Below are 19,273 nucleotides of genomic sequence, written 5' to 3'. Positions count from 1 at the left end.
CCTATTGAGAGTATATTGACAGTTTGGCTTACTTAAGATAGCTAAGACACAAACTAAAACTTTTGTTCTTCAATGTGGTAGATTACACATGAGGGCGATAGCTGCTCCGCTGTTGTTCAATTCTAATCACCTTGTGATCAAGATAATGCAAAACATTGAAATTCCCAAAACATTACACTGTTAAGTTTATGGAACTAGCTTTCACTTTCAGAGAGCCACCCTAATGAAACTAAAATTCAACCAACAGCCATTCAATAGATCACTATTATATCAATATGTTGTGACAACAGTTTTAGTTTGTGTCTATCGGAGTAAACCGAAGCCTCAAATACCAGAGTAGTGTCACTGTGTTTGAGGATTACCTTTGTTTTGGAAAAGGACTAATTTTGGTTATGATGAAAATGCACTTGTAAAATTTATGACACTATTACTTATGACATATATTAAATAGTTGAAAGTTGATTATATTCACAACTAGTGTCAAGTTTTATTAAAACATTTGGACTAAAAAATTCTGATTCCTCCAACATCTGCATTTCCTGGTCTCCCATCTTCTATTAGTATATAGACTTAGATATTTCATTCTCAGCCTCATTAGTTATGCAAAATAAAGCATTTACTACATTCATTCTGATTGGTTGTGTCACATGAAGCACTTACAGGATTCAATCTGATTGGATGTGTCACATGAAGCACTTACATGATTCAATATGATTGGTTGTGTCACATGAAGCACTTACATGATTCAATCTGATTGGTTGTTTAAACTTTGCATTGTAATAAATTTCATTCCTGAATTTCTTATGTTAACAATCCAAGTGGATAATACTAAATGTATATACTTACAGTTGCCTGGAGTACAGGCCTTCATCGATCTCATCTGTTCCGTTGGCTGACATGTCCACCTGTTGAATAGATAGGGGAAAATATAAATTAGTCACTTCAGTTGATATTCAACGAACTGTGTCTGTGCTACAATGTATCAACAATATCCATCAACCCACCTCTACCTTTGTGTCTGTAATATCTACAATATCTATCAACCCATCTCTACCTTTGTGTCTGTAATATCTACAATACCCATCAACCCATCTCTACCTTTGTCTGTAATATCATCAACCCATCTCTACCTTTGTGTCTGTAATATCTACAATATCCATCAACCCATCTCTACCTTTGTATCTGTAATATCTACAATATCCATCAACCCATCTCTACCTTTGTGTCTGTAATATCTACAATACCCATCAACCCATCTCTACCTTTGTGTCTGTAATATCTACAATACCCATCAACCCATCTCTACCTTTATGTCTGTAATATCATCAACCCATCTCTACCTTTGTGTCTGTAATATCTACAATATCCATCAACCCATCTCTACCTTTGTGTCTGTAATATCTACAATATCTACCCACCCATCTCTACCTTTATGTCTGTAATATCTACAATATCTATCAACCCATCTCTACCTTTGTGTCTGTAATATCTACAATACCCATCAACCCATCTCTACCTTTATGTCTGTAATATCATCAACCCATCTCTACCTTTGTGTCTGTAATATCTACAATATCCATCAACCCATCTCTACCTTTGTGTCTGTAATATCTACAATATCCATCAACCCATCTCTATCTTTGTCTGTAATATCTACAATATTCATCAACCCATCTCTACCTTTGTGTCTGTAATATCTACAATATCCATCAACCCATCTCTACCTTTGTGTCTGTAATATCTACAATATCTACCCACCCATCTCTACCTTTGTGTCTAATATCTACAATATCCATCTACCCACCTCTACCTTTGTCTGTAATATCTATATCAACCGACCTCTACCTGTGTCCGTACTATCTACAGGGCTCGAAATTCCCGCCGGCCCAGCGGCCCAGGGCAGGTGAAAAGTGGTGCTGGGCCGGTAAAATTTACGCACACCTGCCCAGTTGGGCCGGCGCTTTTTTTGGGAATACTTTATTATAAACTGCTTATTCTAATTTGGTCAATAATTGTTATAGCATTCGTTTTGGGGTTTTATTTTTTGTCGATTTATCTCTTGTAACTTAGCTTGTTTCGATCATGTTTCGATCAAACCTAAGTTTCTTCATTTCCGCATTGCCTAATGCCAGAATGCAATAACCTTTCGACCTCTCCGTATATGGACATTCGCGTCATAGGCACTTATTTGTTTGATTTGCATATCAATAGCAACCATGTGTTTCACTCATGTGACCAGCCATGTCATGTGTTCATGAAGTAGCGTATTTACCTCTGCGGGCCCTGACCTCGAAGTGACGTAGTATGCTATTAAATGAAAGCTGTTGAATAAACATGAGCTTATTAAAGTTTGGATTTACGAAGTCTTCAAACAATGATACGCCAAATGAAAAGAAGAAGAAGCAAGAAAGAAAAGAAAGTGAGGGTGGTGACGGCGAGAAAGCTGGGAAGTTGTGTATGGAGAGTGATAATTTAGTGGCAATACCAAGTACATCGAAAGAGACTGAAAAGTCAAACAAAGATGATGATGATGATGATGATGACGGAGATAGCAAACCGACAACGTTTTGGAAGCAGTATGAAAAGAAAAGAAAGCGAAAATACCGTGAAGAATGGGAGAAAGAATATAAATGGCTGAAAAGAGAAGAGAAAGATGATGATGTCTACATGTATTGTGAGTATTGCAGAGATTTTCCTGGGCTAGCTAGCAAAACATCGGCGTTCTTTGTGGGTACAACACGTAATCGAAAGCAGGCATTGACGGAACACGATAAAAGTAAACCCCACGAAAGATGCAGAGCTGCCGTTTTCGTTCGTCGCCAACCAGCTCCAATGGATAGAGTTATTGCGAATATGGAAGATGGAATGAGGGGGAAGATGGTCAAATTATTCAATATTGCATATTTTGTAGCAAAGGAAGAACTCCCTTTTACCATTTTCCCAAAGCTTTGCCGATTACACGTGAAAAATGATTGCGAGATTGGTAAAACATACTTCAACGATCACGCTTGTCGGGCATTTATACAAGTGATTGCCGATACGATGAAAGAAGATCTACGTGAAATAGTTGAACAGTCAACATTTTTATCAACAATGTGTGATGGTTCTACTGATACTGCAGTGAATGAAAACGAATTGATGTATGTCCGAATCATCCAAGGTGGATTGCCCCAAAATAAATTTCTGAGTATTCAGGCCGTTGAAAATGCCCATGCAGAAGGTGTACTTCAATCTATCGACAAGGGATTTCAACAGGGTCTCGGTTTAAATGGTCAACAGTGGCGGATGAAATCGGTTGGATTTGGTGCAGATGGAGCGTCTGTAATGATGGGTAGAAAGAACGGAGTGGCTGCCCTTATAAAACGAGATGTGCCATACCTAATTGAAATGCACTGTGTTGCACATCGACTAGAGTTAGGAGTGCTGAAAGCAATCAAGGAAGAGACATTTTTACAAGATGCCAAAGATATGTTGCAGGGGATATATAAACAATATCACTATTCCCCCAAAGCTCTTCGAGAACTTCGAGAAATTGCCAAGACCTTAGAGGAGAATGTACTGAAACCTGTCAACATACTTGGTACTAGATGGATTCCCCATTTGTACAGAGCTGTGAAGGCCTTGCTTAGAAATTTCAGAGTTATTGTGGTGCACTTTCAACACATTGTTGAAGAGAGGAAAGCAAGTGCTGAGATGCAGGGTAGGGCAAAAAATGCTCTGAAGAAATTGCAGAATTTCAAATTCTTACTTCACCTCCTTTTCCTGTGTGATGTCCTGAATACAACTGCTGCCCTAAGTCAAGTCATGCAGAAAGATACTGTAGTACTTACCCAGGTCAACACAGCCATTGAGAGAGTAAAACTCTCACTTCGAAACATGGTGAACAACCAATCAGAACAACTTAATGGTTTTATTAATACAGTACAAGAAACAGGAAAGTGGGAAGACACTGATATCAAAGTTAAAGACACAGACCTACCTGATTTTCAGCAATCAAAACAGAGAATTGTTGATAATGTCATCAGCCACTTAGATGAAAGATTTGGCAACTTGAGAGACAACAACATTTTGGTAGCATCAGAAGTATTTGATGTCAGTACATGGCCAGAAGACAATGAACAACTAGCAACATTTGGTGATGCTCAGGTGAACATACTGATACAGCATTTTACTACACTTCTACAGCGCCAAGTTCCAAACTTCAGTGCAGATGATGCCAGAACACAGTGGTTGGACATGAAACTAGAGATAAACAGACATCACAGACATCTAAGATACTTACCTTTGTGGCAGCATTTACTTACAGATCCAGAACTGATTGAGAGATATGCTACTATACTGTACCTGGTACAAATCATAATGCTGTATCCTATGTCCACAGCTTGTTGTGAACGTGGTTTCTCGGCAATGAAACGTGTGAAAACAGATTGGCGCAGTTCACTGAGTATTGACTCATTAGATGCGTTACTACGTATTGTATTGGATGGGCCAGAGAGTGATGACTATGTTGCGATCAGGGCATTAGACAGGTGGCTAAATAGTGGTACTTACCGTAGAAGACTTGATCTAAAGGACTAGTAACAAAATCAGTGATAGGTAAATTGGGCAGGTAAAATTTTGGTTGGGCAGGTAAAAGTTTCAACCACCTGCCCAATGGGCAGGTGGGAAAAAAAACGAATTTCGAGGCCTGATCTACAATATCTACCCCCCCCCCCCACCTCTACCTTTGTCTGTAATATCTACATCAACCCACCTATACCTTTGTGTCTGTAATATCTACAATATCCATCTACCCACCTCTACCTTTGTCTACCCACCTCTACCTTTATGTCTGTAATATCTACAATATCTATCAACCTACCTGCCCTTGAATGCCATATTCACAATATATCATATTCAGACAATTTTAACTTTCAAAGCATTTGATGTACCCTTCCTACAAACACAATGCACTTAACAGCATAGAATTTTGCAGTATAAAATGTAGTAGTAAATTCTTCCAAAACTTCTTACAATCGTTAAAATAATAAATCTGCATTCTCAGGTAAACTTTCAAATCACTGCATTTTTATGAACAATATAAATGAAGTAAACAGTACAGGCACAAGTAGAACAGTGGCCATACTGTTGACAGTACAAATAGAACTTATGCTAAGGAGTCTAACTTTTCCTATCCTTAACCTACCCTAACTCCCTAGCTTTGCAACAAATGTGTTCTCATCAAAGTCATTCCACTGTTCAGAAATTATCATTAACCCTAGAGCTCTGCCAGTCATGTAGACTGTCGACAGTCGCTCGCGCCTTTTTTGCCCAAAGTTTTATCTAAACTCCGATCCCGCGCAACACTAGTCTAATCGCAAATTGAGGGCCGAAGGCCCGAGGTCGAGGGCCGAAGGCCCGAGCGACTGTTGTCCCTTGCCGCATCTCCCTTGCTATTACTTATTCATGATGTGACGTCATTTAATGGGGCGGTACTCTATCGTATAATTTGCATACAGTTCAATGTAAAGGTTACTCAACGTGCAACACACGTAAACTGCAGCGCAAATTTGACCTCGTAAATGCATTTTGATGGTCATAATCAAGTACTTTTTCCTTTCCTATCTTTCTTTGTTAAAGCTTGAAATCGCGCGTTTTTATAACATTCGTAAATGACGTCGTTGACAAACTCGACGCCCGATACATTGTCATGCTCACTAGTCTATTGCCTTGTTTAGCATGCAGCTAGCTGTTACAGTGGTACTGGAGCGAGAGAGTGCTACGGAAGTCGACTTATTGTACCAACTCCGACCGACACTCCAGTCAAGCAACAGATGTTTTGGACACCTTTTTTACCTTCCCCCGACTGCAGCTAGCATATTATATAGTAATAATATTCATGTATAAAATGTTTGATAGTGAGGCGCAGATAATGTGCAAATGGTAGACGTTCTACCTGAAACAGAAAAGTGCCTCCATATTTACCACGGCACGGAGATCGTGCTCCGATCCGACACGTCTTCAACTAGTGCCTCCACAGAGTACTGAGTCTATATATACCTAACGCTATTGTACCCCATTATTTCAGATACCGATTGAGGAGTCAATTTACGTAATCTTTATCACAATGCTATATGATATGACAGTTTGTTGTGTCTTTTCCTTGATGTTTTCTTTTTATGTGATTTTTGTTGTTGATGTGGGGGGGGGGTGAACCTTTGGGTCGGCCGCTAGGTTGTTACCACTTCCCTATTGTTTAGCAAAATTACCACAAATAAAAGGGCCTTCGCCGTTTATATACGGGATTATATTAGAGCTATCATTGTATCAATGAGGATACTACTGGGACAATTGCAGACTAGATGTTGTTAGCTGTATCGCGAGAACGATCGGAGCATGGAAGTATAACCCACAGGCCTGCGACTTCATAGCCCGGGCTTCATAGGCTATGGACTTGTCACTTCCTGTCAGTACACTAACGGAAACATCTTTCCCAGAGACATAGGTATCTATAATTCTTCTCTGAAAGTCTTTCAAGTGCGAGTATCAAAGTTTTTCCAATGCGTCTCGATGTGTTGACTCGCTTGGTGACTACGCCATGTTCATTTTGATTGACAAGCTTTGTGAACTATGACCTAAATGTCAATAGTCTACAAACTGAATGTTCCTATTGTTATCGCATGAGGGCGCGGCAAGGGACAACAGTCGCTTGGGCCTTCGCAATACGGCCCTCGAAATCAGTTTGCGATTATACTATTACTAGTGTTGCGCCGGACCGGAGTTTAGATAAAACGTATGGAAAAAAGGCGCGAGCGACTGTCGACAGTCTACCAGTCATGCTGTTTTACAATAACTGGATGTGAGAGGGTTATGGTAATTCTAAAGGTCATAAATGGAATATAAAGAAAATCTCACAAATCACGGATGCCTCTACTCTAGTTCCTGTTTTGAAATGTGTTACGACTTGTTAGCTGACATAGTAATGTGGGAGTACAAGGTTTATTACTCTTCCACTACACTGGACCAAAAGTCATGAGGTCAACTTGGAGTAACCATTCTGTCTACACTGCTGTGGGAAGTACACGGATTAAATCTACTACAGTTTGCTCTGTTTTTTACAAGGGTGCCAACCCAAATTGCGGACAAAGGTGTAGAATTCTAATGAAAAAAAATTTCAGAAACCCCTCCCCACTTCCTGGTTGCAGTAGTTGCTAACACTTATCAAAGACCATGTCAACACAAGTTGGTGAATATTTTAGTTATAAATATTAAATTAAGATTATAATATTCTATGGCAAAACTAAAGATCTGTGTTAACATGCTATCGTCTGCATTTATTAACAGTGACAAAGGTCAACATACATTCTAATATTGTTAATCTTAACACATTTTGAAAATCAAACAAAAGGAAACAGGCTATGATATTAGATGTCCCAGTTTGTTAGGACGATCTATGTGTGTCAACGGGTCTTCTTAAGTTGGCCAGTTTCATATGCATATCCCATTTTAAGGATCAGGTTCAAATCATTTTAGACAGAAAATCCGAATTCATTGACCTTCAGTGTTCTCTCTGAGCAAAGTAATAGGTTCACTAAGTCATCAAGTTATTTCTGAACACACTATTAGATTATGAGATCGCCCTGGCATCCCTCATGGGGGGAAATGGGATCATAAAAACAACCAAAATGGCTGACTTTTCAGTCTACCTCTTCATAAAAAATCATACTTGAATCCACTGTATTTTATGCAAAAATGATATAACAGCCAGCACACTAAGTTTATCAATCTCTGAACTCTCTTTTTTTCTTTCTTTTTTTTTAAATTCCAGGGTGAGCACAGATTGCATCCCCCTTCCCAACAATGGTTCAATAGGATATTAAGCTTCAATACGTACATATTAATATTATCACAAACTTATTAACAGGTAACGACCCAAAACAGTGACCCTGATGATATACTGTAAACCTTACAGAAATCTGTTGGCAGTCAAGTACTTATATGTACAGTTCTAATCAATTCAGAATCAATATTATTATTAACCATTAAGTTCCTATTTATCTCTGTGCGATGGTGACTTCTTATAAATTAGAACAAGACAGAGTGGATTCTGGTCTAATTTGATACCTTTGCTACATTACTGGCAATATTTATTTTTGTAAACCCTGGATAACTTGGGCAATACATTGTTGAATAAGACTCCATGCCTAGAATTAATGCTGCATTTGAGGCAATAAAATTCCACATATACTTTTATACAGCTTGAAACCAGCTATGTTATACATCTCATTGACTTCTTAGAAAATCAGTACCAACTATAAAACCTGTGAGTCAATGACACAATATACAGAAAGGTGCAGAACTTGGAAAACCTCCATAATTGCCAAACAGGCCACCAGACATCATATATTATAGTACTGTTTATATCTAGACAACTGAGCAGACACAGACTTGTTGTTTACATGTGACCTTGTTGTTCTGCAAATACTTGATGTGGACAATGGTTTGTAATCTTTTGAGTTGAACACAAGACATCTTAACAAGTATAACCAGGCCAAGACAATTAAATGGCTCACATTACTACCACGTGTCTGCTTCAATTGTATCCTTTCACTTCAAGAAATTACTTGTTTGTAATAAATTATGGACTACTTCCTTGTTATAACAATCCCCAAAAGCATTCTGATTTGGAAGGAAATCATTGTAAATTTTGTAGATTTAGAAGATGAATGTTAATTTGAACGACAGGATTCCAATTTCATTTGAAGTTGGGCTTTAATCCTAATTTTCCCAACCTGTAGTTCTTTGTGTACAAACAAATACCCCCAGCAGAAAGAGGATTACAGCTGGTTTGACAAAATAAAGACCGCAAATGTTTACATGGATGTAAATATGCACCTGATGACAACAGTAGAACAATGGACTGTTAAAGAGTCAATAACTCTCAATTTCAATTATCTTATAGCATATCAGCCTCCTCGATCTTATTCCCTACTGATAACTTACAACAACATTAGAATCTGACAAATTCTAGCCAAAACACTTTGTTCTTTTTTTTAAACACAATGCTGGTCTTTTTTTTTAATTTTCAAATGGGACTAGCCTTGAAGTTGATGGTGTTATGTTGTAAATGGTTGTAAATGTGGTTGATCATGAGTTGTTGCACATAGCAATTGCCAAACCAACAAATATGGTGCCAGACATTAATGTTTAATACATTCAAATCAGACTGTCAAAAGCCTATCTTTGTTAAAGATTGTTCACATTTTGCCCAAATGTAAATTTTTTTATAGCGGAATAACTAAATCCAAATTATGACCAAAACAATTGTACAAAACTGCATAAGAATTGTTGAATGAAAACAAATGCCCCTGTAAACGAATGGACTATATCTTATGGGTACCTTTTCAAAAGTAAGCGAACAAAAGCCATACACCTAGGTTAGTAGTGTCAGACATCATTACTTTAAATATGCTTATTTGCATATAACCGTGATTCACTCGCCCGTTATTATACCCAATACAAAACCCATTTTCAACAAATAACATTATGTCGATATGATTTTTGCAAAGCCAGCCAGGTTACCAGACTGTTTATACATTAGACTGAACTGTTAAACAGAAATACAGACATACAATGAACATGATTTTTTGGGAAAATCATTGGCCACAAAGCACGGAAGTAAGTGTAGTTCAACTCAACCCGAGGGCAACAAAGAACACAAAGTGATTCGACGGTGTTTCGAGAAAAATCTTCCTGTCGATTATGTCAGAAAAATTGTGCATTGAACGATATAATTACGCATTCGATATTAAACGAAATCATGTAATATTACCAAAAATTTCACATTATCTCTTTATTATACGAGAACAGTATTTGAAATTAAAACTTGGGGAAAACGCAGACCAGTAATAACGCGGGGACAAAGCTCGCGACTACATGAGCCAACTGCGCAACAAGGCGATGTTTTTGACACACGGTCTTGAATTTTAGGAATTTAACCGCATTTGCGCGTACTCACGTTTTCGGCAGGCGTCACGGAATTTGTTGTACACTTGGCACCCGTATTGCCGTTTGCTTGAGTTCTCTGTTTCTTCTTTGGTGGGGATGAGCAGTGGTCGCTTGGGTCTTCAGAAATACTTGACATCTAAAAAAATTGGACCACGAAAATTGTGACAGTGTTGTTAATTCCTTATTATTTGGCAAACAAATTCCCCGCTAGTATCTACCAGTCATTTCACTTACACGGTCGTTCTGTCTCCAGTTTTCTCATAGAGAAAACTAAAACGAAAATGCGACAGATTCACAATGGCCACAGCCTTGATCAGTACATATGATTCAAGCAAGATGGCGGATACACCAGTACAATGACGACACGTGGGGAGACAGCTTAGGAGAATTCGTGGTACTAATCCGCCTATGCACTGCCTATCTTACCTAGATAACAATAAAGAGAGAAGATAAAGTCGAAATGAAGTACGTCGGCGACGATTTTTACGGTAAATGAGTACAATTTTGCATCTACGCCGGACCACACAGATCCACCGTTTTGTGTCTGTCTAGCTCAAATTACTTTCTCCCACGTGACCTACCCGTCTAACCGGCACTCGAATGTTGTGAACCAGCTGGAGTCGTGATTCGACAAGACTCACCTAAATATTTTTCTGACTCTAACATAATCCGTCGTTCCCTTCTTTTTATACGGTAACGTTCTTTCAAGCCACAAACAAAGCGAAAGGAGAAAAAAATTACGAAAAATCGTTCCTGACAACAGGGTATTTCCCTACCAACCCGGAAGTAACTAAGAAGACCCTCTATGACAGTGTCCAATTGTCTTCATGCCTTTACATATCAAAATTACACAACGATTTTACAAATAAAAATAGTTTTTAAAACTATTGGACTGGCTTAAGCTTTAAGACAAATTCAAAACCATTAATAATGCATACTTTTCCCTTTTTTATTTCACTCTTTGTGAACATTTCTAGGGTCCGAAAATAAGCAGAAAGGTGATTTTTTAGCATTTTAGGGTGTCTTTATACTGTGACGTCTTGGAGTGGTGCTAAGTGACGTCAAGTGTAAATATACAACATGACGATTACCAGCAAATGCAAAGTCATAGCTATGTAGTCGTCTGCCTCGAGAGAAATGTGGAACGATTAAAATTAGCCATGATATCAGATCGTCCTCAAGTAGCTTTATCCCAAAGAATATTAACATCATGTTAACAAAAGGGTGTATAAACAAACGGGTGACTCAATTTTTGTTGCTGAATCAGGAAAAATTCTGTTGCAGCGCAAAGAGGGGGAACTAGAACTGTTTTTAGGGCGTGTAAAAATTACATAAAGTAAGACTAGGCTCATATTACACCTGCTAATATTACAGATCGGACCACGTCCCGTAACACAAATGCACAATTTCCGGTACATACAGTAGAGCACAGTCGTTTCGCCCATGATTAGAATTGAGTCCGTATATGGCCAGAACTGTAGGCTAACACCCTATACACCGTACCGTTTCTTGGAACTACCTATCCCATGTTACATGTAATTATCGATACAAGTATACTACATGGCTAAGCGACTAAGCTAGTAATCCACTGTTTGTGTAAAATACAATGACAATATAAATAATATATACCTTTAAACGACATGAACAAACAGTCATACCAAAATTATAATAAATAACCCACATATATCATGCATATCAAAAAGACTTTACCTATATGCCAAACAAAAACGGAACAGGTGTTTGGTATTCCGTCTTCGTCGTGTCACTGAGGTCACAGAGTGATACGATGCCTATTTGTGTTGGCTTTATCACACAGGTTCAAAGGCTATTGGTTGAGTGACAGGTGCTCACTTCTAAACTGTCCATATCTGCCTCGGATATTTCAATAAAACTGCGACTGCGGCGCTCAAGATGGGACGAACAGTAAGCTTAGAGACGGCCTTTTCATTAAAATTTAGGAGGCCTTTTTGTAAATTAATCGCTGCATCATGGAAATCTATTTTCCCCTTTTTATTTCTGACAATCCTGTAGAGGTTTTACCATAATATTATTCAAATGTTTGTCTTCGTTGTTTTAATAGTCGACATAAATGCGTCTTCTCGGCCTTGCAATTCTTACATGTATTAACAGTTGTCGGAAAAAATAAAGGTATTAAAGTCTAATATCTAAATTTGTGGGTGATGACATTATGTTAAATAAAGCTGACGAGGTGTATTCTCTATACTACTTATTCTTGAAAACGTGAGATGTCAGAAAACGTGCTTCAGTTATGAATCACCCCCTGCCTGTAATAGGCTCAGTCTAGCGTGCTGTCCTTCGTCGAATCTCAGAGTTGATTCGTCCAGATTCAGCCTTATTAGGCCTACTCCTAGAGATCACTCGTCATACTTCGCTGATGACTGTCGATCAGTACACTGAATAAGTACTATTGCCATAAATATACACGATTTATGTAATTACGCAAACATGGGTTGTTTTCTCTAATTACTGTTAGTAAGCTCTCCTTAGCAAAATGGAAAGGAGATACTGATTATGCTATCATCTATCCTCTCACCATCACTCTTTCAATAAAAATGGTGTGATTATCATGAATTATGGTTCGTATTATTGGAGTACAAATTGGCCACTCTTTATCATATACAGTCATGAAGAAAGTTGTGTATAAACTATGTTACATCATTTGTACCTGGACATGTGCTCAATCTGTAACAGTTGTACAAATCTTATACATTTGTCAACTGTTTTTTTTTGCTACCTTTAAACTACACTCCATATTGTAATACAGTAATGTGTTGAAAAAATATAGTGATTTCTTTGTGTTGCAGATTTTTGGGTGCGGACCCCAAAATCAATTTGGTTGGATTTATTGCTTCATACTGGGTATACAGCAACACAAATATGTTTGCACGCAGGTGATTCAATACCGTTTAGGGTGTATGACGTTACGGCCAGGATGAGTCATTACAGCTAACAATACAGTTTCAAAACACATTCCAGCTAGTTGCAGCTAGTATATGACATACTATATATACACTGCCATATTCTCTTTAGAGACAGGTATAGAATTACATGTAACACGTCTGAAAACCTAGAACCAGGTTTGGATTTTTTATTCATAATCTGTTTTTGTTACAAACTCTCACACAATTGACGGTTTATTTGTCCTTTCCTTGCTTGCCACCCAAACGTTTGTAGGTTCATACCACTAAAATGTGAATTTGGCTGGGCAATATTTTTCTTAAGTTATCATAGCAAATTTCTCCTGTATTAATTTAATTACAGAAAAACAAAGTTTGAATAAACAGTCTGGTAACATTAGCGATCGATGACCAATGCATAACTATACTATATAATAATAAAATTTGTAATTTGTAATGTTCTTCTGGAAAACTCGACAACTCGTCTACATTAATACTTACCCCATACGATCGCGCGGGGGCGCTATGTATTATATATTACCGCAACCTGATCGCAACCGAATCGTTCCCTCAAATACGTAAAGGTGAAAAAAGTATTTTAATATATCATTTGACAAAGTTTAAACTTATTGAGAATTAAAAAGACTATAAATATTACTGTAGATCAAAACTACACATCAAATTTAATCTTTACATAAGCTTAGACCTTTAGACGAATTGTAAACTTTTACTGTAATGATAGCAGATGATGACCAGTATAGATTATATATAGTATGGGTATCTAAGTACCTGGTACGTAATTGCCGATACAAATTGTTAGATAGACTGTCGACAGTCGCTCGCGCCTTTTTACCCTATGTTTTATCTAAACTTAAGTCGTTGTGGCGCTCCGATCCGGCGCAATACTACTATAATTGCATACTGATATCGAGGACCGAAGGGCCTATCCCTCGATATCAGTATGCGATTATAGTAGTGTTGCGCCGGATCGGAGCGCGGCGACGACTTAAGTTTAGATAAAACGTAAAAAAAAGCGCGAGCGACTGTCGAATTGTTAGACAAAGCATCCCATTTTTTGATTATGAGATACTTAAAACACACAATCACTGAAATATCAAATTCGATTGACGAAAGTAATTACATGTAAGCTTACAATAATATGTATTCTGGTGTTGTTTTACGTCACATGTAGAACAGATGATGGGAGAAAATAACTAAATATCTTCATTTTAATGACGGATGGAAAAGTTGGGTTCAAGAATATTCAGAAGGATAAATCTTCTTACCGCCATAAGAGGGTGCTATCTAGCGATGCTGAGTCACTGTCAGCCAACCATCTCACTTGATATTTCAATATACTATTACTAACATACTGGGCAAGTTTGGCATCAGTTATTTCTGTTGATATTATTATGCCTAGCATATTGAGCCCGAATATATTACTAATTATCAATCATGAGAGACATTTTGAACAGTTTTGACAATTGCTTTCACATAATCTAGTCCTGCTTGCAGACGGTGCACGGGTCTGGATTACTGACACGACCCAGTCGTACCCAGAACCTTGTTGTAGTCTAGTTCCTGACGATCGTGTTCCAGTTTTACACTACGTTATTTTCACACACGGAACATGGTCGTCAGAAACTAGACTGAGAAGACCCTTGCAGGAAGGCTATGCTTCAAATCATCCCCAGTCTACATATTGCTTAGTCTCGGTTAAATACCATTGATTACCACACACATACATACATAATTTGATAACTTTTACTTTTTTTTCCATTGCAAACGTTACTTTTACTTTTATGAATGAACACAGCTGGTAATCTTTGACACATACAAAATGGTAGACCACTGTTGTCTGCATGAACTAGATTCCGTTAGAGCGCCACCAACGATAGTTTATTCGTCTAACAACAGCTTTTACTGTTTATAATTCAAACAATGCACAATATAAAAAAGAGACAGAAAGTTGGTGAGTGTTAAAATTCAATTTAATTCATAAAAACCATAGAAAGCGTACACAGACCAGTCTTATCTTGGCATCAAGTAAATCAAATGTTTTTCATGAGCTGGAATGGAAACAAATACTGTGGACTAAATTGAGTACAAAAATGTAATGAGAGAGAACTCTTGACTTGGCTAGAACTGGATGGTTCTGTCGAACACCAGTACCAGTTGTCATAGTAACAGTGTTAACATACAGTTGTTGTAACTCCAGTTCTAGCCATCAAAACATTATGAGGAAACAGCAGACATCTTCCGTAGTTCTGAGAAGTAGCAAAAAACTTCAAACCAAGATCTTAAATCTATACGTAATGTCTGCTGAAAATCTTGCTATAATACACGCAAAAATGTAAGAATTATTTTTGATTTTTTTGGGTTTAAATCTTAAGTTGAAATATTACACACTCTCAAAATTGTAATTATTCACAGCTCGGATAGAGGAAAAAAAAGAAGGATGAATTTCTTCAACTATAGCGAATAACACTTCAACACTACACGGGCAGATTTGGTGAGAAAATAACTAAGTCTAGTGAATTCTCCTTTCATTAGATAATCTATCAAAGTCAGTCACACTCTCTCACTCACTCTCTCTCTCATGTATACAGACAACCGTATGAACAGACATGAATGCAGAGTTCTAAGCTACAGAATTACATTGAAAATTTTACAAGAAATATATACATGTACAAGTTTGTCTGTATATTGGGGTATGTGAGCCCAATTTCTTGACCCTATTATGACTGGAACAAACTATAATAGTGTAATTTTTGTGGATTAGTTGGAGTAAATAATTTGACACATAATGTAAGATTGTGAACAGACCGAAAATGATTTACACTCGTTGAGCAAGAAGAAAAAAGAATCTCTCAATGCAAACAAATTCAATTATATTTATACCCTAAAAAATTGTTAGCAAAAAAACTTTTGATGTACCCTCGAAATCTTTGGGATTAAAAAAAATATGACATAATAGTCCAACAAATAAATAAGATTCATGATAACTAGTTGCTACGATGGCCTTGTTTACATATGAGGCTTTTCTGGAAAAAAGTACTTGAATTGTATTTGGTATTGCTCATGGTACAAAATTGAAATGCAGCTAAGTTCTCTCAGCTGGATTGAAGAGTCCAGACTACTCTACTGTAAGTGTAAGACATAAATGTTTTTGTTTTGTTTTAGCACAACGACATTTAAGAATTGTACATACACGATAGAGTTCAGTAGAGGATATTATCACTCAATTTTATTTTATTTTGTTTAATGATAGGATAACTTGGTTTTAAAATCATCTATGGAAATTGAAATAGTCACCAAAACATATTCATGTAGATTACTAGTATATCTCAATTCATTATTTTTTTTTTTAGTAATTACTAATCACATCTAGGAGAATAAGAACCTTCTTGAATCCGTTAATATTAACAGCAAGTAATCAGAGTAATACAACATTGTTACGATACACACCAACACCCCGATTGGCCAGATTGTGGTACACATTGACACCGATTGGCTGGATTATAGCACACACCCACACCCTGATTGGCCAGCTTTGTACACACCCGATGCCCTGATTGGCCAGATTTGTACACACCCAATGCCCTGATTGGCCAGATTTGTACACACTTGATGCCCTGATTGGCCAGATTTGTACACACCCGGTGCCCTGATTGGCCAGATTTGTATATACCCGATGCCCTGATTGGCCAGATTTGTACACACGTACACCTCAATTAACATCAGTGGTACACACATAGATGCCCACTGTTGGCCCGGGGTGCATTGGTCGTCACACTGCCTATCAAACTAACACTGTACAAGCAGCAGAGACGTGATGTACACATTTTGTATGGACTACTTTGAAGTTCACAAACTTGGAAAAATGTATAAACTCAAAAACCGAGCACATAAAATTTCCTTTAAAAAAAACACAAAATTTTAACAAAAAGTTCATTTAAAGATACAATATATAAGAACACCCTCATCATGTGACAAATTGGCTGCCATTTTTTTTCATGTTTTCACTTTACAAAATAACTTGCAAAATCATATAGCCTGGTGATTTTTCCACCTAGCTGGTGTGCATTGAAATATACAAACAGAAACCGACACTGGGACAGTTTACTAGTGCATACATTCAATGCACACCAGCAGGTGGAATGTACACCATTTGAAAGACATTTGTGAAAACAATCAACAAAGCTTATCTACCGACAATTTGTGATATGTAAACACCCTTTTATTTTGCGATCCTGAGAAATTAAAACAGAAAAAAGAAATACGTCTTATTCTAGTATATCTCCAAAACTGAAGCTTGTGCACAATGCATCTGCAAGATTTACTATAAGCAACCCTTACAGTGACTATATAAAGAATTGTACTTCTTATACGTGACAGTATATAGGACTCACAGATGTGAAGAAAGAGATGATAAAAAATTTGTATATTTATGTCAAATAATGAAACAGTCACAACTTATTGCTGTGTGATCTCTCAAGATAGTGCAAAATGAACGACAAGAATGTAACAAATCTGGGTATATATATATACAAAGATGTGGTCAGAATCGTAAATTTTGAAAAAACAACTTGGATTTCACTCGTCTACTAAGACAGTTGGGGGGGGGGTCTACTTATTGAAACTAATCACAATTCACCATTAATCAGATGTAAACTAGATGCACATATAATCTGCATAAATTTACATCTAATTAGTAAAATTGACATATAAGAACAACGGCACAAATTGAGAGTTGGTTCATTTTGAACATCAAGAAATTTGTACATAGGGATAAACGACTAAAATGGATCATAGCTTAAGTCTCTAGAACTCCAGAGAATGAGAGTCAGAGATAAAATTCATTGTGCACTTTGCATATCTCAACAGGCCATATGAAACATTCTTGCATCTGATCTGAATCTGTAAATACATGAATGGAGACAGAAACAGAGGCGTGGACAATGAAAACACAAAACCCTGCTACCTCAACTAAGTGTGTCTACCACTGAACTAAATCTACACAACAAATAAACAGAAGACTATGGAGAGGATGGATAAAAACAATGGTTGCCATGGAAATGCCATGGAAACATACTACAACAACTCAGCCTGAGTTAATGTATCCCGACAGTCTAAAGACTGAGGGGAGTTTCAAAAAATCTATTTACAAACAAGTTGACTTTTGTTTTGGGTTTTTCTTTTCATCTCTTTTTTTTTCTTTTCCTTTCTGCTAATGTGGGAGATGTTTTCAAACTCCCTGCACATCTTGCTAGCTTGTATATTGATTTGAGTATGCCATTTGTGACAAGCCTTCATCCATTAAAACAACAGTCCAATATAGATGCTGAATACTACCAGGCATTGATGAGGTCCATTTCAGGGAAGAATACGTGACATGCACAGCATTTGGAACTACCTTAAATGGGCCCCAAGGTCAAACCATGACATTATTTGTACGATCCAAAGCAATCAAAAAAACATGCAAAAATTAGATCAATTTCCTTTTTAAAAAAAAAAAAAAAAAAAAAAAAAAAAAAAAAAAAAAAAAAAAAAAAAAGGGAAAAAATGTTTTGTAAATGAAGGTCAACTTGAAAAAAAAAATGAGTAACAGAAATGTGAATGCTCAAAGGAAAGACAAATAAAACCAAGGTCAAAAGATTGAAGCTCCATTTGAGGCAATCCCAAACTGAATGGTGTCATGATAAAGTTTTGAAAAAATCCTCCAAAATGGATTCCATCATGGCGCCTGTCATGGAAGCAACCATACTAAACGGTTGTTTCAACACTATGAAGGTTGGCATCATCATCTTGATTGTTTGGCAGCCGATACGAGTCGGTAGTTATGTGCGACATGAACTCGTGAACCGAGTTGAGACTCTTTTTGTCTGACATTCTCTCCAGTCCAGCCTGGAAGGCATTGACAACACGAATCTGCAGAAGAGAAAGGTACATGAAAAGTACATTAAAAAGATGAAAAAGATACGATACAATACAGATGGGTGGTCTCACCAAATCTCAGCCCTATGTCTTTGTAAAAACTCTGATAAAAGATAGACACAGCTTTCTTCTGTCTATGGATGTCAAGTTTTGTGGGTCTCATGTTTTAATGGGATTTTGATTCATGTGAGTGCATGGTTGGATCACAGTTGGCACAATCGACATTCCCTAAAAGTTACACAAAGTTATCAGGGCTGATAAGATGTTATCAATAATGTATTGACAATTCCTGTTAATGTTTTAACTGAATTTTTTTAAAAATAATACTTTGCAATCTTGACCAGCTGTTGATAGTACACTGTAACCTACAACACTCTATGCTACAATTTGCTTTGGAGTACAAGTGGTTCACCATTCAATTACGGATCAAA

General features: G+C 37.2%; 2 protein-coding genes across 6 annotated transcripts in view; both read right to left on the bottom strand.

Annotated features, from left to right (window-relative positions):
• LOC144435765 (ubiquitin-like modifier-activating enzyme 1) overlaps positions 1–11,802 on the bottom strand; it is a 33,112-nt gene extending 21,310 nt beyond the window's left edge. The window contains exons 1-3 of one of the 5 annotated variants that reach the window (XM_078124710.1): positions 11,698–11,802; positions 9,998–10,123; positions 847–905 (exon numbers count right to left, since the gene is read on the bottom strand). In XM_078124710.1, the coding sequence (XP_077980836.1) occupies positions 847–905; positions 9,998–10,123 (185 nt within the window). In that variant the 5' untranslated portion in view covers positions 11,698–11,802. The other 4 variants (XM_078124421.1, XM_078124572.1, XM_078124497.1 and 1 more) reach the window with 4 other exon arrangements.
• Positions 11,803–18,439: 6,637 nt separating this feature from the next.
• The window catches only part of LOC144438514 (plasma membrane calcium-transporting ATPase 2-like), a 108,208-nt gene continuing 107,374 nt past the window's right edge, over positions 18,440–19,273 (bottom strand). The window contains exon 19 of the mRNA XM_078127577.1: positions 18,440–18,836. Coding sequence (XP_077983703.1) covers positions 18,672–18,836 — 165 coding nt within the window. The 3' untranslated portion in view covers positions 18,440–18,671. The remainder of the gene's footprint in view (positions 18,837–19,273) is intronic.

Source organism: Glandiceps talaboti, chromosome 1 (genome assembly GCF_964340395.1).
Source record: "Glandiceps talaboti chromosome 1, keGlaTala1.1, whole genome shotgun sequence".
Lineage (NCBI taxonomy): Eukaryota > Metazoa > Hemichordata > Enteropneusta > Spengelidae > Glandiceps > Glandiceps talaboti.
This window is presented reverse-complemented; position numbering and strand designations above follow the sequence as displayed.